This window comes from Varanus komodoensis, unplaced genomic scaffold (genome assembly GCF_004798865.1).
Source record: "Varanus komodoensis strain SLA01 unplaced genomic scaffold, ASM479886v1 scaffold107, whole genome shotgun sequence".
Classification (NCBI taxonomy): Eukaryota; Metazoa; Chordata; class Lepidosauria; order Squamata; family Varanidae; genus Varanus; species Varanus komodoensis.
The window spans coordinates 812,546-837,039 of NW_025335305.1; the positions used below are offsets into that span (position 1 = coordinate 812,546).

Below are 24,494 nucleotides of genomic sequence, written 5' to 3' on the forward strand. Positions count from 1 at the left end.
GACAGGGATGAAAGGGAGCAAAGAGAAAAGGGGGAGTGCAGAAAGACTGACAAAACGAATGACCAACAAAAAGGGAGCACAAAGGAGGATGTGACCTGGGAAAGGACAGCAAAGGGCACACACACTGCTTTTGGCTGGAGCAGGGAGTCAGATTACAGGGTGGTTTAACCCTCCACAGTACGCAAAGTCTGCCTCCTTGGGGAAAAGAAAGCCTTTATTTGCTGCCTTTATTGGCACTCTTCAGGTTGGGCTGAAGAAGTAAATTAATACCTCTGTTCTGGAGAGTAAGGAAGATTGGGGGATTGAACAGGGTTGTGTCTTAGATACAAGCTGACATGAGGAACTATTGGGGAAGCAAGCAGCAGGCCTGAGCTTATCACAGGCTATTCATTTAGTGGTTCCCGGAGATAATGGTTGTTTCCTAGAGATGAGAAGATCCATTCTGTGATGAAAAGCAAGTTTATTTATTTATTTATTTATTAAAACATTTTTATGCCGCCCCATTCGCCGAAGCCTCGGGGCGGCTTACAACATAGCTAAGTTATTGTTTTATAAAATATAAATCCCTCTTTTGGGTGAAGTTTAAATGGACTTTGGTGAATGTAACTAGGGAAACCTTCAATAAAATCAAGTCAAATGCCTTTTGATTGAGGAAGCAACAGATCAGGGGTTCTCAAACTTTTTCACCAGGGGGCCAGTTGAAAGGTGCCGATGCTGGGCGCGGGCCGGAAAGGTGGTGCTGGCGGTGCACGCGGGCCGGTGAGGTGAGGTGGGGGAGGGCACGTGGCGCGAGGCAGCGGCTTGCTCGCTTGGAGATCGTTTTCTCTGAGCGAGTCCAAAACTTTCCCCCTGTGAGCAAGCCACCTCCCCGCGTGTGGGGTGAGGCAGGTGGTGGCGGCAGGCACGGCAAGTCCAAAACCTCTGAGGCGGGCCAGATGAATGGGCATGGCAGGCCAAATCCGGCCTGTGGCCCACAGTTTGAGGACCCATGCAATAGATCAAGGAGGGCTTTGACATTCCCTTTCCTCCACACCTGCTAACAACCCCTCAGTGGGAATCGACACTCACACAGCAATTTTTCCATTATCATCCCTACCAAAGCAGGAGCCATTGCAAAGCAAATTTCCCTTCCACATAGGCCAATGCTGTTGACCTCAATCATGAGCAAAAAAACTGAGGCCTGGTTCAGATATAATGACAATGCAGACATTGGCTTGCCTGGGAAGAGCCAAGTTGGAATTTTCCAGTTCTCACATGATGACGACAAATGAATAAGTGTTTAACTATGCCCACTTACAGAAGCAGCCACACAGGAGCAATCCAGCAGCATAAACCAGCTCTAAACCAAGAAGCCTGCCAAATCCTGGCTTACTGTTCATCCAAACTGGATCTATCATTGACACAACTCAAAATTCATTTCTATGTCTGGGAATGGGGAAAGCAGTGGAGGGAGAATTCAGCATTGGAATACTAATTCTCTTGGTAAATAAAGATGGTTTAGAGCAGCTCAGAGCCAAAGCAATTAGATGATGGGATCCAGAAGCTTGCAGACTTCCACCCACTGCACTCCAGCCAAAAGATTCCACTGCAATTATGCATCTATAGTTAGATGCATTATTCCCCACCAGAAGCACCATCTTTTTCTTTCATCTCAATCTTGTGCCTTCATTTCAATATAATGACAACCCTTTATGGCCCACTATGAATCACTAACTGGGTTTGCATAACATGACAGCACATTGAGGGCACCAAACCACTGTGGGTTGTTGTGACAAGTGACCCTGCCTGTCTCAGCCAGTTTCTAAGTGCTGTTTGAACTTATCAACTAAGCAGCAAGGACTGGCAATCTTGCAAAATACTTCAACTGTAAGGAGAATCGGATGGGACACTATGGGGGAAGGATGACAGCATAAACTGTAGCTGGGCTGCATCATGCGAGAAGATGCACCTCAAGGAGGAGCTTCTAGTACACAGAATTTTAATGTAGCAAGGAAGAAGTGAGGGGAGGGAATCCAGGTGATGCGGAGGCAGTTTCTGGTAGGGCAAGGCACTGAGGTCACATGAATCATGTTGCCCTGTACAGTGGTACCTTGGCTCACGAACTTAATCCGTTCCAGGACTCTGGTCGTGAGCCAAGTTAAATTTCCCCATAAGGTTCAATGTAAATAAGGTTAATCTGTTCTGTAACCATTTTTTAAATCAGAAAAATGTGAAGCAAAGTAACAACAAAGATTGCAGTCATCTCCCCCCTCCCGAGCACAAGTGCGGCCAAATCCCCCCTGCCCCAGCATGACCGAGATCGCGCCTGTCATCCCTGCATACGCCCGTCATCCCGGCGCGTTGGGGGTGGGGGGGAGACATGGGTGTGATCGTGGCTATCTCTTCCCCGCCCCCAGCACAATCACAGCCATCTCCCCACTTGGGGGTGGGGAGGGGAGATGGCTGCGATTATGCTGGTTGGGGGGGGGGAATGGCTGAGATTGCGCCCATCTTTCCTGCAGGAGCACACACACGCCTTCCCTGCATGAAAGCAACTGTGATCGTGGCCATCTCTCAACTCTGGGGAAGGGGGCGGGGGAGATGGCTGTGATCTTGATTGCTACCCAATGCGGAGTTCGCGACCCACATCAAAATTTTAATGAAACTTTTGTTCATGACCCGATTTGTTTGTGAAGCAAGGTGTTTGTGAGCCCAGGTACCACTGTATTTGAAATGTGTTTCTGTGACTGTCTTAAAACCTTTGCTTCTCTTTACCTGGAAACCACAGAGGCCAGAGCATCTGCTTTGCTTTGCATGCAGAAAGTCCAAGATTCAATTCCCAGCATTCCTAGTGGGGCTGGAAAAAATCCTGCCTTAGACCCTGGAGAGCTGCTAACCATGGGTGCTGATGATACCAGGTTAGAGGAACAAAGGTCGAACTCAGCATAAAGCAGCTTCCAACCCAGCTGTAACCCTAATTTACTTTTATACTCCATGATGGAATATTAGAATCTAGTCTTCATGCTTCGTTTCAACCTGAATCGCAGTTGCCAACCCTGAGCACTTGGAAGCCTCACAGCCCGCAAAGACTCACCGGGAAATCATTGGGCTGTCCCCAGTTGCCCCGGTTGGGTGGAGGTGGCGGCGGTGGCGGCGGCCGGACTGCAGGTGCAGATGTTGCTGGCAGCTCTTTGGCACCCTCTGGAGGATATGAGTTTTCAGCCCAGGCTGTTTTCACTAGAGGATGATCCTCTTTTGGAGTTCCAGCCTTCTTCGTATCTGTGCCTGATGACTGGCTTTCAGGGCCAGAAGCCTCATCATTGCTTGGTACAGATGCAAAGGAAGAGAAAGAGATCAGACAGGGCTTGGAACTGGGGTGGGAAGGAACAAGAACAACTTTGACTCATGTGTCCTCAAGATACAGCTACAGCTTCGTGGGAGCTGCTATTTTGTGAGGAGACCACTTATGGCCAAGGGTTGCCTTTCCTACACAGGTAGGACTGATTGTGTGTGTCCTCTTTCCCAAGGAGTTGACATCCTCAAGTGCCCATTTTGTAAGTCCAATGGCAATTGGCCCCATGAACAGCTCACTACCAATTCTCACCGGTTCTCAGTGGTTTCTTCATCAGAGTCTTTCCCATCTTCTTCATCACTGAATTTTAGTTTCTCAGTGTAGTCTACTTCTTCATGGGCTCCTGAGGAAACAAGACAAGCAGCTTCAGATTGACTGAGCAATAATAGAGCTCTGGACAGGAAATGTTATAAACAGGTGCCAAGGGTAGTCTTGGAGGGTGCACTGTTACCTGCCCAGCCTTCATCATTCTCCTGGTCCAACTCATCAAATTCTTTTAGGTCATCCTGCTTGAGGACAGGTGGCCGGCTCACAGTCTCTGTCACGCGCACTGGAGGTTGTGAGGGGCGGGGTCCTGGGAGCCGCTGAAACCTTAAAAGGATCGGGATTAAAGGAGAAAACAGCAGGATACTGATTAGCAGAAGCCCCACCTCAGCCTGCTCTTCCCTACCCAACCAAAAGATGTTGTAACCACCTAGAACATGGATAGGCAACATGAGGCCCTCCAGATGTTTTGGCCTGTCATCCTTAGCCGTCGTAAGCAACATATCCAATGACACAGGATGTTGGGAGCTGTAGGGCAAAACATCTTAAAGGGCCACAACTTGTCCATTCCTGCCCTAGGTTCAAGCAGTATGAAGCAGGATCTGCCTACAGAGGTCTTCCCATGTTCACCTGCCCAGTTTTTTCTTCATGCGATCAGAGGGTAGAAAATTGTAGTAAGAGTTGTGAGGTGTGAAGGCAAAGTTTAGATCCTCCTTCCCCAACTGGATGTTCTTCAGATGTGTTGGATACCATTCCCATCAGCCAGTCAGCATGGTCAGGAATGCCAGGAGTTGTCATCCAAAATATCTGCAGGGCACCAGGCTGGGGAAGGCTGGTTTAGAGTTTTGTAGTGCAGTGGCTGCTAGGCCATATTGTGCCACGCACAGGAGAAGTTCCTTTGAGATCAGACAGTAGCCTTGCACTCTTGGTACAGAATCAGCTGCAACTCCCTTACTATAGTATTGAATGATGGGAGACCAATGGAGTCATTCCTCTTTATTTTTGTGAGGATGCTGGAAGAAGAGAAGGGAATGCTACCTCTCAAGGGCCTTTACCATTCCAAAGATGCCATCTCCAGCTCCCCTTGATCTGCCTGGCCCCACTGATTTGCTTTTGAAGCATATGAACTCTGCCCGCAGCCTGGCCCTTCATGGATCTTATTTATTCTTGGAGATGCTCAAAGCAAACCCTTAAGTAAAATGGGTGAAAACAGTTTCAGAATCCTTTTACTGGACTCTAATATGCTCCCACAAAAAACTCTCCTGGCTCCTCTACCACTACCACCACCAGTGGGCTCCCACCTCCTTCTAGCGAGCAGTCCACCTCCCTTCACCCAGGCTCTAGCCCTACCTACACGAACCCATCCACCCCCTGCTGCCTAAGCCACCTAGCACCATAAGCATTCAACTAAGCTTTCTACTTACCTCTGTGCCTCTGCTGTGGGATAACGGTACGGTCCCTGTGGCCCATATGGAGGTGGGAAGGGGAGGTATGGGGGATACATCTGTGGTAGGGTAGAGGAGAAACAGGTTACTGATGGGTTTGCCAATTTTCCTCTGCTCTCTAACATGGGCCACCTCTCATACTTACAAATGGCGGCATCATCCCCCGGTATGGAGGAAACTGAGGCGGGACATTGGGCTGCATGCCGACCCCAGCCCGTCCATCCTCAGGCACCAGCTCCCCGTCAGTGCCCCGCCCGCCTCCATCCCGCCAACTGGTTGCGTCTGCAAGAGATGGGGAGGGAAGAAGAGTTAAGGATGAGGCACCCCCAGTTTGCACTGAAAGGGATGCCCCCTTGCCCCAGGGTTGAGGATCAGTTGTTCAAGCTATACCACTTACTCTGGGGGCGGAGGTTTGGTCCGGGCCCATACGACGCATCGGTAGTGTCCTTTTCTTTGCCAGCTTTGTCCTGGTCGCCAGCCGCCTGCAGGGTCGGAAATTCCTCGCGAGAGAATCGCGACAGTAGGCTTGATCCCTTTCCACCTTAATGTTACAGGAAAATAGTGCAGGTGGATCCCTTTACATGATCACTCCCTCACCAATCTTATGCCTCTGGAGGACTTTCCTCCAGAAAGTAGCTGTCCAAAATTTGGGCAAGGGATGGTGGAAAGCACTGGACAAAGCCTGAATGTGCCACCTTGGACCTCAGCATTTTGCACTGTCCTGCCCTCTAGTGCAGTGGTTTTCACCCACTGGTCCACGGGAGAATTCCTGCCGGTCTGTGGGGGCTGCATTCCGCTTGCTGTGGACCAGCACAGGGACTGGCTGTGCTCCACCTCTTCCTCAGCTGGCATCCTGTTTGTGGAGGATGCGCCAGTGCCACGGGGGAGAGGCAGGGAGGGAAGAGATGAGGGGAGAGATAGTAGCAACTGAACAAAAGTGATGATGATGATGGGCTCATACAAAAGTTCATGGACTTGATGAAGAACAGGAACCCTGACAAGATCAAAGGCTTAAGATGACCAGAAAGGGCATAATTTACTGATTAAACTGTGATATTTCTCAATTCCTGGATTTCCAGCTACATACAACTTGAGCTGGGACAAACTTACCATCTCCTTGTGCTCCATGGGTAACGCTGGCCTGTGCCCAGGACTTTACCCCGCTTGGTACTGTAGGGGGATTCTGAAAGAAGATTGGTGTAGGTCAAAACTAAGTAACAGACCTTCCTGCTAGCTCCCTTGTACTAGTATTCCTTAACAGCTTGGACCAAACCTAGAGGACCACATCAATTTGTTTAAAACCAAACAGCATTTGGCACTCAAGGAAGAACAGTACATAAGTGTGGTGCAAAAAAAGCAGCAAAGTAAGGATCCTTACTCCTTGCTGTGCAATTATTCACATGCACAGTCCTGGTTTGGATAAAATACTATACTATGGTATAATGTAATGTGAATGATCTTAATTGGGAAGCAAAAACCAGTATTTCCACTTGTCTGATTGCTGGCTGTCACTTCCCAAAGGTGCTCCATCTGATTTTGGAAAGTGACAGACAAATCTTCCCCATGTCAGGCCTTTCTTATTCCAAACTCCAGCTCCCACACTCTTCCTCCAGATTTACCTCGGGGGTTGTTTGGGGTCGTTTCGGTTGGTTTGAGGCAGATGTCTGTGAAGCCGGCGGTGACTGCGATTCCGGCGGCTGAGCTGTCGAGGCATCGGTACTGTAAGTTAAAAAAGAGACCATATGAAGGGAAAAAGTCAGCGGATGCAAGCTTGAAAGCCCCCTGAAAGTCATGACATCCCTCTTCCATTTGAAAGTACACCCCACCCTCACCTCTTTGGGTCTGGCTGTTCCTGCTTGCTTGCCCATCCTGTCCCGTCTTTCGGCACTAGTGAGACGTTGGGGTCATTGCCTTTGTTCTCCGCTTTTAAGCTTGGCAGGTTCGCAGGGGGTGGCATGCGCCGGGCAATGGCAACCTTACCGAGACTCTGCAAGCCATGGCGGGGAGTGACTGCAGGGGAGTGAGGAGCAGGGGGTTAGATATGGACCTGGGATGCTGTTACAACTGCTGCCCTCTTGCAAGCTCTTCAGTACAACTCCCCTTACTGACTCACAGCAATGACTGACAGCTGTCATGCCAAGCCATGAGTAGGTAGTTCTGGGTGAGCTCAGACAGCGAGGGCAGCTGCTCAGGGCGCTGCGAGTGCCATCAAGAGGGCATCAGAAACAAAGCAGGTTCATCATGGCAAGCGCCTCTTCCTTTGAGAACAGGATTGACCGCCCCGCACAACACCGGACATTTTACCTGTGGGTTTCTGGATCTCTAAGGACTTGCCCTTGTATGTATCAAACAGGTTGAGCGATGAATACTTTTTTCCATCCTTCCCCTTTGCTGTTTGCCCCAAACGATCTGACATTGCGCTGTAAGGTCATTGAGTATGATGGTTCCTCCTGGCTCCCCGCGAAACGTGCCTCTGTTGGATGAGGGGGGGAAGAGACTCAGAGGAAGAAAGTTCTCCACGGCTCTGATTCCTTCTTTCCCTATTGATCTGCACATCTTATTTTCAAGAGGTACTAGACAGGCTTTTTCCTGTACAAACCTGCGATAGTATTCAGATCTTTTCACATAGGCTTCAGAAAAGCACAATAAAAATTGTGTTAGACAAGCCAACACCCCTGTTTGTGAAGGGGAGCATCCCAATCAAAGAACAATGTAGTGCTGGGGAAGGCTGACCATGCCATCAGGACCCATTTCTAAGGCAGATGAGAACCATTTATTTAATTCACTTTTTTTGGATGCTAGGAATGCTCTTAAGTATGTGGAAGCCTCTGCAACAATAGTATCACACCACCTCCTAACAAAAAACACAGGAGGGGCACCTCCATTCTCAGCTCTCCAGGGACTCCTCAATACCACCCAAAATGACTGCTGGGTTACAGCTCCCATCATTCCTAGCTAGCATAACCTGGCTGGCTGGCTGGCGGTAATGTGGATTGTACTTTAAAGCATTTACTGGGCACTAAGCTAGGGAAGGGTGGGCTAAAATCATTATTGCTATGTGTTCTGTTTGGAGTTGTGTAGCTATCCCCCTAGGATTCTGGTGAAAAAAGCCCAAAACTATTATGTCTGCTGAATAGTATCAGCACATGATTACACGACACGTTAAGGCTAAACAACTAATCACAGTAATCTAGAATTTAATTTCTGTTTCCCAACTGTTAACAAAGTTCAAACCCTTTTTTGTAATGAACCTAAGCCTTCCTTTACATTTTAGTCCTACTAAAGGAATGTTCTCAGCCACTCTAATAGGGCAAATGTTTTGATCAACCAAAAAATCGAGAGAGCCCTTGGCAACTGGGAGGCATAAAATGAAATAAATAATAATAATTCCAACCACAAACACATTTACTAACATCTGTCCTAGAGACTTCACAATTAAAGGCAACCATTTTCCCCAAACATACACTGCCATGATGATTTAAAAGCATCCTTACTTTTCTTCTTGAAGCCCACACAGTTAAGCAGAGGAAGCTTTACCATCATAGGGCCTCAGAGAAGAATCATAAAGTTGAAATGGACTTCAGAAGTTGTCTAGTCCGGTCCCCTGAGTGCTGCAAAGTCAACAATTTGTCCTGTGTGGAAACTATTACATGGGAGACTAGGAGATGAAGTACAAGAAGGAGTGCATGATTCTGAACTCTCTACCTGGACATCTGCAACCCACGGAAATTCTCACCTCAGACCTTGTAAACAAGACTCCTCCGGATGTGACAAGGTTCAACATTGCAATACAGGGTTCCATGCTTGAAAATGAATGCAGGCTAAAGCCAGCAAGTTTATGACTCTAAAGCCCCTGAGATCTTATTTTCCTGCCTATGAAATAACACTGCATATCCCCAATAGTGGAACTTAAACTGAAGACAACCTCCCACAATCTCATTCTCTACCTCAAGCTAGCAAGATCTCGGCTACAGTAAACACCTCCCATCCCACAATAACCCATCAGAAAACTGAATTAGTGAATTTCACAAATCTTAGCAATAAAGAGGCCAAAATATGTGTACCACAGTCAGTCCAAAGGCCATTTCAAAATGCTCTGTATAAGATACTGCACTGTTCACATTAAGTTGCTATTGGGCAAATAGATGGAACCATGGCTATACCAAATCAGCATATAAAGAATCATTTAAATAAAGGAAACTTAAAAAATCAAAAGGGAACAACTGACTTAAAATCTGTGAAACTTTAGTCTGCTTAGCTAGACTTTTAATATTGCTCAGCAATGCCCTTTTCCAACTCACTTTTTCATATATAATTTTTAGTTCAGATGAAGGTGTTGAATCATGCAAGAATGCTAGCCAAGATCTTTTTTTAAAGACAAAGGTCACAATCCAGTATTGGATTAGACATGCTGACTGAGGGTCAAGTGACCAAACCTCTCCAGAAACAAAGCAGATAATTACTGAGAAACAATATTTCTCCTTAAGTTGGGAAGTGAATGTCCACACTGTCTTAATAATGGTCATAAATATTCATAATCTGCCACAACAACTGCTTTCATCAATAACACAATCCCAATAGCCTCAGAAGTCAAACGCTTCCCTCATTCAAAAATAGATTTTAATTCAGTATTTTTGAACATTAAATATTGAAGTTAAAAATACATATAATACATTTGTATTAGGTTCACATTTTATTTCTGAGGGTTTAAAAAATGTGGCACAGATTCTTTTTTGTATCTAGGTGGGAAACAGATCATTTAAAGTAATATAGCATTAATTTATGGTGGTTTTCTTTGGTTTCCATTCTGAAGCCAGGATCAGGGAAACTGACATGGACAAATGCACAAGTGGTCAGTAATATGTGCAGGATTGAGGGCAAACAAGGAGAGGAGCTAGTCTGGGATATGAAGAGGCTTCAACCTTCACTTGACTGGAGGAAGCAATAAAACAAGTCCAACAATAACCATTATTTCTCAGCATTTAGTATGGGCTATGTCAACCGAGAACAAGGAACCCGTTACGATAAGGAACCCATGAACCAGCCTTATATAGAGTCAAGTACCTGTTCTGAATCACAGTGGCCCTTCCAAGGTCTCAGGCAGAGATCTTCCCAGTACCGGACCTAGATTTGGGCTTAATACACAAGTAGAATCAACCCCCTTTTACTCAGCTCTGCCTGGCTGCAGGTCATTGCAGCCTGCTACACAAAAACCTTTAGGAATTGGTCTGGGGACACTGCGTGTAAAGGTTGGGGTAAAATGAGCTGATCCTTCCCCTTACAAGAACAAGGAACACTAGTGATAAAGGTTGGGGTTATGTAGAAGCCAGTTTATTATAAGAGGCAACCAGTGTACACAATGGAAGTTTGGGGTATACAGACTGAATTATCTGCAACAAACCTAACTGCCTCACCAGTAAGATTTGGGAACACTTATTCTACCTCCTGAGGAGGGCACTTTCAAGATCTGGCACTCTTTTTTGCAGCCTTTGATGTTAAAAAAAAAAGTTTGCAAGACCAGAAGGACAATTTTAGCTGCAACTACTCAGGCTTCACATCTATGCAGGTTATGGAACAAAAAAGACATATTTCAGGGGACAAAGGAGGTCTCAACAAAGTCCTCAAGAAAAGAGATAACGTCATCCTTCATAAGTAGTGCAAAACCAGTTGTACTTACTAATAGAAAACCATACCTTGATCGAAGGGATCTGCCGCCTGGGGTAGGCAAGTCACAAGCCAAAGAACCATTATCCTACAGCTACTGGAGCAAATTTCACACTCAAGAATTGAACACGACCTGGCTGCCTTAAGAAGCTGCACAAAGTTCTGGCTCACTGTCCTGCCTTTCGTATGACATGGCATAAGATTGATGCGACAGCTTCAAAAGGTGTACAGAATTATGGAAAGGCTGCTGAAAACCAAGTGGCTCAGATTACTGAATTAGGTATTGGTGATCTCAGTATTTTACACACAACGGTTATTAAATACTGTCCCAATTCTGTTTAAAATGGTTAGAATATAAATACTTTAACCAAGAGTTGCCCATGCCCACTTAGACCTAAATGGTCTGGGTTCAGGTTACCTTAAGGGTCTTTTCTTTATGTTCCCTCTGGCTGGCTCAGGTTATGAGACTCTCCTCTGAGCACCTTGAGCCTGGAAGCAAGACAGGCAAATATGACAGCAATGCCCCTTCAGATGTATAATAGAACTGCATTCCAGCCCCACTCATTTAGGGCTACTTAGAAAAATACACTGAATGTCTGTTTTAAAAGTCTTTCTGGTTTGGTTGATACTGCTTTTATTTTTTTTTCTTTAACCTACTGCCACTAGTGATATTGTACCCTTTAATTTTATTTTTACTCTTTACATTTGAACTCTGTTGAGTATCTGCTATGAAGCACCCTGGGGATCACTTAGGTCAGAAAGACATGACTTCAACCTGAATAATCAAAAAACTAGAATAAGGAATTGTAGCTGGCAGCTAGTAGCTGATAGACTGGACTTTGCTTGCTTTTCCCAGTTGAACTGTCTATGAAAGAAGAACAAACAAAACCACTCCCAAACGAAAAAGTATTGTTAATTAATATGGACGCAGTCTCATACCAGAAGCTGTGAATGGCACTAACAAGCAAACAGCAGGTAGAGTTTCTGCACCTTTTGACAATTGCATATTCTTTTTTTCCTGACTTCCAGTCTCAGCCTGGGTGAAACTTCTGGGCAGAATCCAGATCAATGAAATTCTGAGCTTTTAAGTAAACAAGTTATTAGTCCTCATGGTGGCTTGGCAGCATCCCCTTGGCAGAGTGCCTTTGCCTTACACAGGTCCTTTTGTCTTTCCTCCAAATACCCATACAATTCCTGCCTTTGCCTAATTTTGCCACTACTACTAGGAAAGGCAGGATAACTGTCTTTCACAAGAATGCAAGTAACAAATTGAATAACTTTCAAAACCACTTATCCAACACTCCATTGTAACATAGTGGGACAGTGTCAGCTTCTGCAGATAAAAAAAAGTTCAATTCTCAGCGATGAATGGCAGAGTTAAGAAAGGACTTAAATTCTCCATCCCACCCTCATTAGTTAATCGAAAGTGGGTTTTTACTCACTAGGTCCCCAGTCTAACCACCACCACCTCTTGAGGGGAAAAAGGGGGGTGGAGAGAATGGATGTATGTTCATTCCTCCCCACAAACCATTGGCTCTCTGGATAGTATTCAATTTAAAAACATGCAATAAAAGTTATATTAGAAGAAAATAAAACCATGAATAGACAACAATAACAAGACAACAACATTGTAGCTATAGTAACTTAACCTCTTGGTACAGCAGCAAAGAAGAAAACTCAAGAATTTAAAAAGTCCTGTGTGACTTAACAATTAAAATGACTGGAGAATAGAAAAGTTTTCAATGATGCCAAAAGGATAACAAAGATGCCTCAGGTGCACCTCTCTGGTAGGGTGCCACTCTAGAAAAGACCCTTCTCCTAACTCACCTCCCTCACTCCTTCAGGAAGCGGTTCGCTGAGAAGGACTAATTTAGCAGACAATAATTAAGAATGGGTAGGAACTTATGTTCAGATAACCTGCCCTCAAGCCATTTAGGGCTTTAGATGTTGTAACAAGCATTCTGAACTGGGCCTGGACTTCAACTGGCAGCCAGTGCAACTGATGGAGGACTGGAGTGATGTGATCCAGAGGGCCAGTCTCTGTCAATAGCCGTGCTGCCCTATTCTGAATTAGCTGAAGTTTCCAGACTGTTTTCAAAGGCAGCCCCACGTAGAGCATGTTACAATAGCACAAGTGTGAGGTTACCAGAGCATGGATAACTGTGCCTCTCCAGATAGGAAAGCAGTTGGTAAATCAGCCTAAGCTGATAAAAGGTGCTCCTATGCACCAAGTCCACCTGTGACTCTAGTGACAGTTCTGTGTCAAGGAGCACCTCCAAACTACAAACCTCGTCCTTTAGGGGGAGTGCAATCCTGTCCAGGACAAGTTGACAGTCTCCCAGCTGGACAAAGCACCCACCAACAGCACCTCCTCGTCTGGACTGAATCTCAGCTTACTGGCCCTCATCCAGTCCATTACAGAGCTGAGGCTCAGAATCGGCACTGCCTCACCTGGGTTAGATGAGAGAGAGAGCTAGAGCTGAGTGCCATCTGCACACTGATGACACCTCAGCCTGTAACTCTGGATGATCTCTCCCAGAGCTTTCATGTGGATGTTAAATAGCACAGAAGAGAAAATGTAGCCCTTTGGTAAACTGCCATGGCAAAGAGCAGCATTCCCCCAGCACTACCTTCTGCAACTGGCCAGGCAGGTAGGAGCAGAACCACTGCAAAGCAGTGCCTCCTATTCCCAACCTGGCCAGCCTACCTGGAAGCACAATATGGTCAATGATGTCAAAAGCTGCTGACAGCTCCAGGAGAATCAACATGATCACACTCCCCCATCACTTTCCTGGCAGAGGTCATCCCAGAGGGCAACCAAGGCAGTTGCCATTCCAAAACCAGGCCCGGACCCTGACTGAAATGGATGTAGATAATCCGTTTGACACAACAGTGCCTGGAGCCTCGCACTCAGACATCTTCTCCAGGAAGGGGATATTGGCCACAGGCCTGTTAGTTGGTCATGTCTTTTGCATCCAGTTTAGATTTTTTCCGGTCTAATTACAACCTCTTGACCCCAGGTATGCATCTTTTCCTTACTTTGCGTAACAAGCCATGATGGGCAAGGGTCAAACATATAGGTGGTAGACTGAACCAGACCACACACCTTGTCCACATTCTCAGGCCTCAACAGCTGGAACTCCTCCAACAAAACTGGACCAGATGGTGCTCTGGAAGCCTCTGTTAATGGAATTATGTCAACTGTAGAGTCCAATTTGCAGCAAATCTGAGCAACTTTATCCTCAGAGTTTAAGCAAATTTGTCACCTTATCTCACCTATTGGCCCAAGATGTAAAAGGCCATGGGTCACTTGGAAAACCTGGACAACACTGTGAGGATGCAATGCTGGTGGCAAAGAGATGATGCTATGCTGCCTTCTCTGCCACGGCACAGGGTTGATAGCGAACTCTAAGCCGTGTTCACTCAGATTCCCTGTGAGTTTTCCTCCACCTGAGCTCTAGCCATCTTCCCTAGCTGAGATGTATACCATGGAGCTGGCTGGGCTCCGTTGAGGGGGAGAGGGAACTTGGGTGTGATTCTGTCAACCATCCGCGTCATCTGTGTTCCACGGGGCAACTTGGACTTTGACAGGAGTACCAACCATACCACCTGGAAAATCCCACAGAGCCCTCTGAAAACCATCCGGATACATCAGTGTCCAGGGGAGGCAGACCATCCTAATAGGTTCCCCACTCTTGCAGAGGGGAAAGGAAGCTGAAAGTCTAAACCTCAGAAGGAAATGATCTGAACATGATGGGGGGGGGGATGTTAATGTTAAATTCCCCACATCTAGATCACCAACCTCCTGTCCAGTTGAGAAAACCAGGTCAAGGGTGGATCCCTTTACGTGAGATGGGCTGGTGACATGCTGAGACAGCCCCATGGTTGTCATGGTGGCCATGAAGTCCTGAGCCACACTAGATAAGACTGACTCAGCATGGAGACTCAGGTCTCACAGAACCAACATTCTGGGTGTTCTCAAAACCAGATCTGAGATGACCTTGGTCAGCTCAGGCAAGGAGTCTGTTGGACAGAGGGTTAAGCAGTGCACCAGCAGAATCCCTCATCTGTCTCGAGAGCCCAACACCAAGACCTGCACTTGAGCGAACAGAAAGCCTACAGAGGGCGATCCTGTTCCTACAGACCAGGGTGACGCTGGCGCTGCACTGAGTTCCCAGGCACGCATGACTGGGAGAGAGCAACCCCTGCCATCTCCTTCACCCAATTCTCAGTAATGCAGGCCAGGTCAGTCCCCTCATCCACAACCAAATCACGGATGAGGGAGCTCTTATGTTGGATTGACCTGGGATTCAGCAGCAGCAGCACCTCCAGGCCTGAGGACAGACTTGTACAGCTACCAGGAATCTTCTGGCTGTGGGGAAGGGGGGTCAAAGCAAGGGTAGCTTTTAAGATATCTAACCCCTCTTTCTCCTTCATGGCCTCATTAATTCCCCAATGCCATATTTCCCCCTACCTGTAACAACACTAATAGAAACACCCTTATGTCCCCTGATGTTTCCCAGTGACATATTTAAAACAGTTAAAACTGAAAGCTGCTGTACCTATAGCTGCAAGTTAGTCTCCTCCTATGTCTGTAAGTATGCATATGTATATAACAGAAGGAAAAAAGGAAGGAGAGAATATCCCCACCCCCCCTTCCAATTTTTTCTCTCTTGAGATTCTTGAAAGGAATAGGGTGAGCTGCTTCAGATAGCATGGTAGGCTTCATGGGGTTCTATCCAAAATCTCACTTGCATGAGCTGAAGATCATTGGGGGCTAAGCAACACCCATTCAGGGGCTGTCATGCCCTGTGAACCTGATCAATGAGTCTGCATGACAGGCTGATCATTCATACCTGAGGGTTAAACAACTCTTGAGTAATCCTTGGTATCTGAGTATGCCTGGCATAGCAATCCCCACTCAGGGCTGCACATTTAAAATAAACCATGTTCAAATCAGCCATGTCTTGTGAACTAATCCAAACAGTATAGAGTGGTGATTATCTTAAGAGGGAGGGAGATGACAGGTCTGTTCATGGCTGACATACAGGCACTAAGAGAATGCCTGCAAAAGAATGCTGCCCCAAAGACAAAAGTTGCCCATTCCTACCCTAAAACTTTCAGCTCAGCTTGCCCAGCATCCTGCTTTCAAACCAGTGGTCAGCTAAACACCTCTCTGTGCACAATCAAAGCATGAAGGTGATGACTTCTTGCTTTCCTCCAGCAGCTGATATTACTAGTAAATGTGATAAGGCTGTAACAGTTTAATGCAGTGGCACACTGGAGACATACACATTTAAACAATACAGTCACGGAAGCCTTCACTTCATAACCAACACACCATGAGATGCCACTTTTGTGGGAAGGAGTGATGTGACTGGCTTTGCCATGCGACAGCATTGCTCAAACATGCATACTGGGTGCATGGTATTATGCAACATTCAAGCACTTCCCAAGTTGCAGGATATTAAAGGGATGTGTGTGTGTGTGAATGGGAACAAACACTGGATTCCCTGACTTAAAGATACTTAAGCATAAAAAACTGACTAAGCAACTGACATGGGTGATCAGTGTTTCAGCCAACACTCTTAATCAATGCCATCCCAAATGGGACCTACAAAATTCATCAGGGTAAAGCAAAACTTATGATACTGATTCACCAATTAAAATTCACAGCTGAACAGCCAGGTAAAATTTCATTTTTGTTTTACTATTTTTAAAGTAAGAGATATTTATAACAATGTAGAAAATTATATACCCCTGCTCTTTAAAAGTCAATCCTAAAGTGTAACTGAATTGGGGGGGGGGGGAATGGAAGAGAAAGAGGCAGAAAGACTGAATATCTGACATATCATGTACAATGATTTACAGAAGAATACATTTAAGAATGCAGTGGCAGTTACTCCATTATCAGGCACTTGTCACAGTAAAGGCCTAACATCTAAACCATAATTATACTTAATTATATACTTATCTGTAAGGTATCACTCTGCAGAAATAAAAGATCTAAAGAGTGCCATCCTATCTGCATATTCATTGTAAGTGCTATCAATAATCTGTATTATTCTGATGGTCACCAAAGGTCCTGTTCATTTATAAATTCTCTTGAAGGTACAGTGAAGTTCTCTCTTCAAGAATAAAATTCTTGATTTAAAGATGATAGTGCATATTTTCTATAAAATGAATAGGGCTATAAGTAATTTACTCCCCTTCTCAAAACAGGCAATGTTTAATGCCAATTATCTCTGATGAAGATGTGAAAGTGATATCCTAGGGTGGTCTGCTCCATAACTCTAACATTAGCCTGCATCTTGATAAAAAGCAACAGTGATGATCAAATGTTCAGTGAAGGTGGGGGGGGGATTCTAAAGCCAGTCTTCTGCTCATCTGACAGCTGATTAGCATTATCACCCCAATATCTGACCACTGCTGGATCAGGCCTGGAATCCCTTGGACAGATGTCCCCTAGATGTATCTGGGTGATCGTGTTGACTAATGATTTGATCCATTCAAAGTCCCATTGTATTAATTAGTATCACCCACATGAGTTTACCATACAAAGTAACCAAATTATCAGCAGCACACTTGTATCATTCAGCTCATGTTCCTGATGCCAAAACTGCAAAGATAATCATTTTTCATTTTACTTCTATTACCAGTGATTTTAAAATAATTTTCAACTGATCTGGTTGAATAGGTTTGGGTTTAACATTTTGAAAAGGCATCTAATGCCACAGCACAGCCCTCTTTTGTACTTCCAGTACATAATGCATGGCTAAGATGTCCAATTCCCCCAGCACTGCACAACCAGATATAATGGCACCTGAGCAAAAACAAGCCAAATAGCAGTTTTAAAAATAGCACATCCTACTAGTAGCAGCTGATATTCTCTTTTATTCATTATTTATATAGTCTTTCTGGAATATATATATATTTCCAATCCAATTGTGTACTATCCTTTCCAGCTATGCATTTATTATAAATTTACATGTTTAAATAAGATTATAAATCTGCATGTTTAGTAAAGTAATTAAAACCTGAATTTAATGACAGTTATTGCTTGTTCATAGGAAAAGGACTCCCCATTTCAAAGCCACCCTGATATGGAATCAGCAACCATTAATTATTAATATATTCAATTTATCTGCAGAATCCCAAAGCTGCATTAGAGAACAGATTTTAAAGTCAGAAATGCACTTCTAGCTTAAACAAGAGAAACAAATATTCATTCATTTATCAAACTAAAATAAATGAAATCAGAAGTCATTTCAATAAGAAACCTCCCTAAATTCCATCACGAGAACAGGAAGGCACCAGATGAGACTGTTTTCCTTGAACAACCATTTTAAAGGATGGTTTTGAACCAAGCAGGGAAACAAACAGCCACCGCCTCATCAGCTACAAGCTCATAAACCTCCCCTGCATTTAGTTCCCAAAATGAGCATGTTAAAATGAGATACAAGACTGCAAGACAGGAAAAGAGAACGAAGGGTACTCCCAAGATGTTGCACACTCACTTGCCCTCACAACTAGAAGCAGGAACATTGTGCAAATTTGCATTAAAAGGGTTTAACATTCACAGCATATGCGATTAACGGCAAATTCATTTATCCAGGAATACATGATTTTGCCATTATATTTTATCTCTAATCTTTAATGAAATCACTACACCGTTTTGTGTGTGCAGAGTAAACCTGACAAGGACCCACTCTGGGGATTCATCCAAAATCTGACTTGGCTTTAAGTGCTATCCAGTATTTTGGTGTACCTCCAAATGGGGGGAGCACCCTTCTAGCTGCATAAACACACCCTATAGTTTGGAAATCACCCCATTCAGAGACCTATGGATCTGAAATGAAAGGGAGCCATATTAGCTCTCTTTTTGTGCATGTCAGCACCCTCAAATCACAATCACCCCACCCTCTTGCCACAATGCTGGGAAATTCGAACTCTGCTTTTAAGCTAAATTAATTCTGGTTGTGCCATATTTTTTTTAAATACCAAGCAAAAGTGGGCAAATGACAGCCCATTAAGAACTCAAGGGAAAGGGATCCTTCCCCTCACCAAAATTGATTTTGTGTTTAAAACTGCCATAAGAGTCACAAGGCTTTATGTTAACTACCCACTTTTTCCCAAGGGCACACCCCTTTATTTCAGTACTACCCTCCAAGGAATAGGATTATTTTTCCTAGACAGATAATTTTCTGTTTACTGGATTTAAAAAAAAATAGCTCCAAGTCAGGATACTGGCATTTTAGCATTAACATATCTTGATTTTCCATGTCACTTCAAAACCATAATCAACACTGTCTTGGCTACTAAACAGTTAGATATTTTTTTAAAATGCAGCCGCAGTGAAATAGGCTTTTATGCACAGCTCACCTCACAATTCATGCAGCAGCAACTTCAAGACTACCTCAGTACTGCTTTTATTTGGGAAGTCTTCAAGCAAACTGAGAAGCAGCATCTTCTCAATCTGGAGTGGTTTTAGAGTAGTAGGTACTGGAAGCGACCGCTTTCTTCAAATATTAGTGCAGCCTAAAATTATTGGAACACCTGCCACACCCCCACTTCCAGCCCAACCTCCTCGTGATCTGTTTTTAAATTTGGAAAAGTAAATAACAGATTGAACCTATAGAACAAAAATTGCCCTTTATGCTAAAGATCTAATCTATTAACTGTAAACCTCAGGGGAAATACAATCATCATCCTTAGCAAAATAGAGTTTCTAATCCATCCATCTTTTCCATCTCAAGAAGCTTCTTTTCCTTTTTTAAAGAAATGACTCTGTAATAAGATGGGTTTTAATTAACCTGATCTCCTTGCTCCAGCAGAATCTGTATCAAGGTGTTGATACCATACTGAAGGTATGTATGCTGGGGTGAAAAAGTGATTCTCCCCACTGACCTGCCTGCTCCCTAGAAGTGCCATTTCAGATTTGAGAAGCATCAAGTCACCCCCACCCTTCCCACTCCAATGTTGTGGAAATAATGGCGAAATACGAAGAGGATAAAGGAATCCTCAGATCCAGCACCCATCTCCAGAGTTTCTGCCTCTCATCCTTTAGAAAAATAAGAAAAGCACGCTAATACCCTCTCCTCATTTCAGTCTTAACTTACATGTCATCTGAGGCAGTGTTGGGAAATATTTTAAGGATCTCAGATAAAATCGGGGGAGGGGTGAAAAGGCATCTTGTTCCCTCCTCAGTTCCACTGGCATCTCAGCCCCCACCCCAAATATAGCCTCAGTATTTCTGAACCACCATAAAGATAGATACTGTTGGGTCAAGTAACACCCCCCCTAAACACACACTTAGCCCGGGATCACCCTGGACCCCTACTTCCACCCCCCACACAACACTACTTCAAATGTAGGCGGTTCTTTCCTCTCCCCCAATATCAGGTGTGTTGTGAAATGGGGCGGGGGTCGCAAAATGGGGTCATAACTGAACTCCAACTTTAGTCTGAAACTCCGATAGGTACGCTAATATTCTTTATTAGCAACCCCTGCAAAAAAAAATTACACCCACCCCGCGGATTTTGGCGTGAGGGGAACCGGTCTAGGGATGGTTCAAGACAAGAGGGCGCCTCTTTCTGTACGCACCCGCTCCTCTCACCTCTTTGTAGGCGACTCGCCTCGGGGTAACAATTCGGCGCCCAGTTACCCTCTACCGGGGCAAATACCCACCCGAAGCAACAAGGGCGGCGTTCTGTGGAAAGCAGGACCGGCTCAGGGGAGTGGAGAGTGAGGCCCGAGGGCCGGATGGATGCGGATTCGGTTTGGCGAGAGAGCTCAAGACGGATGAAGCAGGGAACAAAATGGCGGAGGCCTAAACGTTCTACCGGCTCAACCCGACCCATTCTCCCTCCTCGCACCAGCGCCGCTTTCCGGGAGCTCGAAAGGAGGCTTACTGGGAACGAACCAGGCCGATACCCACCTCGTCGGATCGGGCTCGGTCCGCTCTCTCCGGATACGAGCTTCCGGGGGCGGAAGGGAGTCCTAGTCGGAGGATGGAGGTGGATTACACTATCCCCCCCTCCCCCTGCTTTGTAATTTGTCCAATGCCCGATGTAACAGCCTCGGCGTCTAAGCACCGACTAAACGGCCATCCGGGTCCCAGGCCCGGCGGCGGCGACGAAGCCACGCCCCTCCACGCTACGTGAGAGGAGGAGCTAAGGGGACAAAACCCTGAGGAAGGGCGTTTGACAGCAGAAGTGGGTGGGCTTTGGCCGAGTTCCTCGGCAGCTGTTTCTCAGGCGTTTTAGCATAATTTATACAATCAGGGAGCCGCTGCTGGTATAGGAATGGGGAAGTGGCTGCTTTTGAGGGCCTGGCATTTATGGCATGTTATAATGCTCAGTATTCCTAGCCAGAGTGGTTATTGGCTGTGCTGATTGGGGATGCTGGAAGTTGTGGGACACACATCTGGAACAAAGGTGCTCCGAAGCACAGGCATGGCTAAGCAACTGTTGAGGATCTGCAGCGCAGCCTCGCAGGGGGCTGGTGATTAAAACCTCCCGAAGGTGCCTCTCTGCTTCAACCTGCATGTTCACCAGCTTTAACGCTTGGGCATGGAGGATGGTGTTTGGTAAGGAAGATGATCAGGTTGTATGGCCTAATTGAGGACATTTGGACTGAAATAAGGACAGTAGGTTAAACCAATGAATGTGCAGCTTCAGCACCTTGTCTTCTGGATCCAAAAGTCCCTCAACGTGGCCCACTTATTTATTACTTGCTTGCTTTTATAACCTGCTCCTCACAATGTTTCAGGGTGGTAATACAATAAAATAAGATACAGCATCTAGATATTAATATATAAAGCCAATCCTAAAACACTACGATTAAAATAATGGGAAAATACAATGGTTTTGGCCTGGCACCGAAATGAGAAAAGTGTTGGTGCCAGGTGCACCTCTCTGGGGATCCCATTCCATAGCTGGGGTGCCACCACAGAGAAGGCCCTTCTCCGTGTAGTCACTCTACTGATTTCCTTCAAAGACGGCTCCCAAAGAAGGACTTCTCCTCCAGATCTTAGAGACTGGGCAGGTATATGCAGGTTTCCATTTTAAATAGCCACTACCAGTGGAACTCTGCTGGTCTACTCAGAAGTAAGTCATATTACATTCAATGGGACTTACAGGTTAAATTGCATTTTACAGGTGCAAGTTTAAAGTCACCTAGGATTAGATTAAACTCCTCTGGACATCATGGGGCTTTTTCTGAGTGGGCATGCACAAGATTATACTGTATCTGTTTAAACACAAAATGGGAAGAACACAGCTACAGGACTGCTTGCAAAGCTAAAATCTAGAGACATGAAATGCAGTGCATCCTGGTCATTTGCCAGAGGCCAGACAAAGTGGAAATGTTTTAGCTGCCTCTTGAAGTTTATCCAGAAAGAAATCACTTAACGGGCTTCCTGAGGCAGGGAGTTCCACAAGCCCAGTGCAACCAGAAATATTGTGTAGCCATTTCCCAAGCTTCAGGTGTGTTAGGATACCTGGATAAGGACAAATTAATTGTGCTGGTTTCAACTGAAGGCTTGGCTAGTTTACCATTCTGTTAACTTGACAACCAACTGGCTTCCCATGGGAAGAGCCTCATACCAATGGAAAGGAAGGGTCGTGTACAAGAAGGTGCATTCTTAAGGAGGGTTACCCCAAGCTTTTGTGGGTGAGCATTACAAGGCAAAAAGGGGGATTACACGGCCTCTTAAACTGTTCTCTGACACACTGCATTTTTTTTTTTTTTTGCACCAGTTTTCCTTCCTGTTGGTTGGTTCTTTCTTCGTGGCTACATCAGGGGTTTTCAGCTCATTTTAGCCCATGGCCCCCTTCTGAGCCTGATTTATTCATCTAAATTATATCACATGGTTGGTTTCTAATGATTATAAAATTTCATTTATTACAGACTGCTTTTCCCAGTTCCGATATATATTGCAAACTGTAGCAATTTTGAATATTTACACTGCTGTAATCAGTGCAGAGATGAGAGGATTATGCTAAATTGATGATACAGTTAAGTTTGGGTGGCACCTCGGAAACTTACTGCAGCCCCCTAGAAATATGGCATGGCCCCTGTGGGAGTGGGGGCATGTGGCCATGTTGAGAATCACTGGGCTACACGATCCATTCAATTAGGGGTCGGGTACCCAGTAAGCTGGTATTAATGGCACCATCTGGGCAGTCAGATCTGGCTCTAATATTGTGCCTTCATTCCAAATGGGTCAATGGTTTCCCCATGTTTTGTATCCCCCAAATTAGTGATGAAATGTTGAGCAGTACTGCAGCACCGCCAGGAAGGAATAAAAAGGCTAAGAACCATGTAAAATTTAAAGGTTGAGCACAACCTCTTGAGCTGCCTTTGGAATCTGATGGAGACTGACTGTTCGATATAGTTGCTGCTACAAGGGCTTCACCAGACTAAGGAATCGACAGATCTAGAAATGCAGTGCCACATCTTGTGCTGGTGGTCTTCTGCTAGTTAGTTGGTCTCCCCAGAGTTCACACAGCTGCATTTACTAGACAGCATCAGCTCCTCGCGTTCTGACTCAGCTATTCATTTTTATGCAGTGTCCAACAGTTCCCTTCTGCAAACTCAGATTGCTCAGCTGACGCTCTCCTTGGTGCAAGCAGTTATGCATCATGTCTGCTCCTTCCTGCTAGACTTCAGCAGGACGGAGCAAACCTAATTTAACCCAGGAGTGCCATGACATGTACACCGGGTCTTGGCAGGTGAGTTTCTGCAATTTTAGACAGAAAAAGTCCTACAGATCAAAGCAGGACTGCTTTTAAGTACACATGTATAAGACTGTGTCCTAAGGAGGAATGAGCGTAAGAAGTACTAAGGCAGGATCATGCCCTGGGTGCGTGTGTCCAAAGTGCATTGTGGGCATTTGCATGCAAGTGTATGGGAGTGGCTGAAAGTGAAATGCTCCAATGAGGCTTCTGTTTTTTTGTTTAATTTTTTATTAAAATTTTAAACTAACACTAAAAACATCAAACATCACATACATCGGATTTACTGGGTCAGCCTCCTACTACATATTTTTTAACATTCTAAAGTCAAATTCAAATCAATCTATAATAATTTGAAAACATCTCTAAGTTTACGCCAAGTCCCGTTTCTCCAGCCATTTCTCCCGTTTCTCCCGTTTCTCCAAGTCCATTATAGAAAGAATCCCAAGTTCGATAGAAGTCAGTATCCTCTTTCTCCTTAAGTGATAGTCAATCTATCCATTTCTGCACAGTCCAAGATCTTTCTTACAATCAATCCATCGGTGGGCAGCGCCTCACTTTTCCAATATTGAGCAAATGCAATCCTTGCCGCTGTGATTAGGTGCAGCATCAGATACATTTCCTGTCTGTTAACGTCTTCAGGTATGAAGAACCCAAACCTTCCGACTCTAAGCTTCCAATGTGCTTTTCATGTATATCGGAAAACTGAAGGCTTGTAAGAATTTCAATGAGCATTTAATTTCTTATGGGTTAGCCCTTTTCTTGATTCTTTAGGTATAGTTCTACATATGAGCAAACGCGTAAAACTGTTGGTTCATGGTAGCTGTGTTTGCATTGGACAGTAAGCCATGATTCTGGAGAATGATGGTCTATAATGAATGAACCCATTCCTGCTTGGTCCTTCCCCCCATGTGAGTCACTAAACTGATGAGGAATTGAATGTCATCCAAATTAGGGTTCTTGCCTTGTTGCTTGCTTTACAAGCCAGCACTACAAACCAGGATGTCTTGCTTTCCAAATCTGGGCTTACCTGGGACTAACAAGCCAGGATTC

At 45.1% G+C, this 24,494-nt stretch overlaps 1 protein-coding gene across 6 annotated transcripts in view; it reads right to left on the reverse strand.

Moving 5' to 3' along the window:
• The window catches only part of PRRC2A (proline rich coiled-coil 2A), a 39,727-nt gene extending 18,916 nt beyond the window's left edge, over positions 1-20,811 (reverse strand). Inside the window, exons 1-12 of one of the 6 annotated variants that reach the window (XM_044419734.1) lie at positions 20,642-20,811; positions 11,123-11,193; positions 7,345-7,513; positions 6,873-7,050; positions 6,660-6,759; positions 6,151-6,223; positions 5,438-5,581; positions 5,186-5,322; positions 5,020-5,099; positions 3,783-3,922; positions 3,584-3,674; positions 3,074-3,302 (exon numbers count right to left, since the gene is read on the reverse strand). In XM_044419734.1, coding sequence (XP_044275669.1) covers positions 3,074-3,302; positions 3,584-3,674; positions 3,783-3,922; positions 5,020-5,099; positions 5,186-5,322; positions 5,438-5,581; positions 6,151-6,223; positions 6,660-6,759; positions 6,873-7,050; positions 7,345-7,456 — 1,284 coding nt within the window. In that variant the 5' untranslated portion in view covers positions 7,457-7,513; positions 11,123-11,193; positions 20,642-20,811. Of the gene's footprint in view, positions 1-3,073; positions 3,303-3,583; positions 3,675-3,782; positions 3,923-4,650; positions 4,886-5,019; positions 5,100-5,185; positions 5,323-5,437; positions 5,582-6,150; positions 6,224-6,659; positions 6,760-6,872; positions 7,051-7,344; positions 7,514-8,534; positions 8,744-11,122; positions 11,194-20,320; positions 20,526-20,641 lie in introns of those variants that run through there. The other 5 variants (XM_044419733.1, XM_044419739.1, XM_044419735.1 and 2 more) reach the window with 5 other exon arrangements.
• Positions 20,812-24,494: the final 3,683 nt, after the last annotated feature.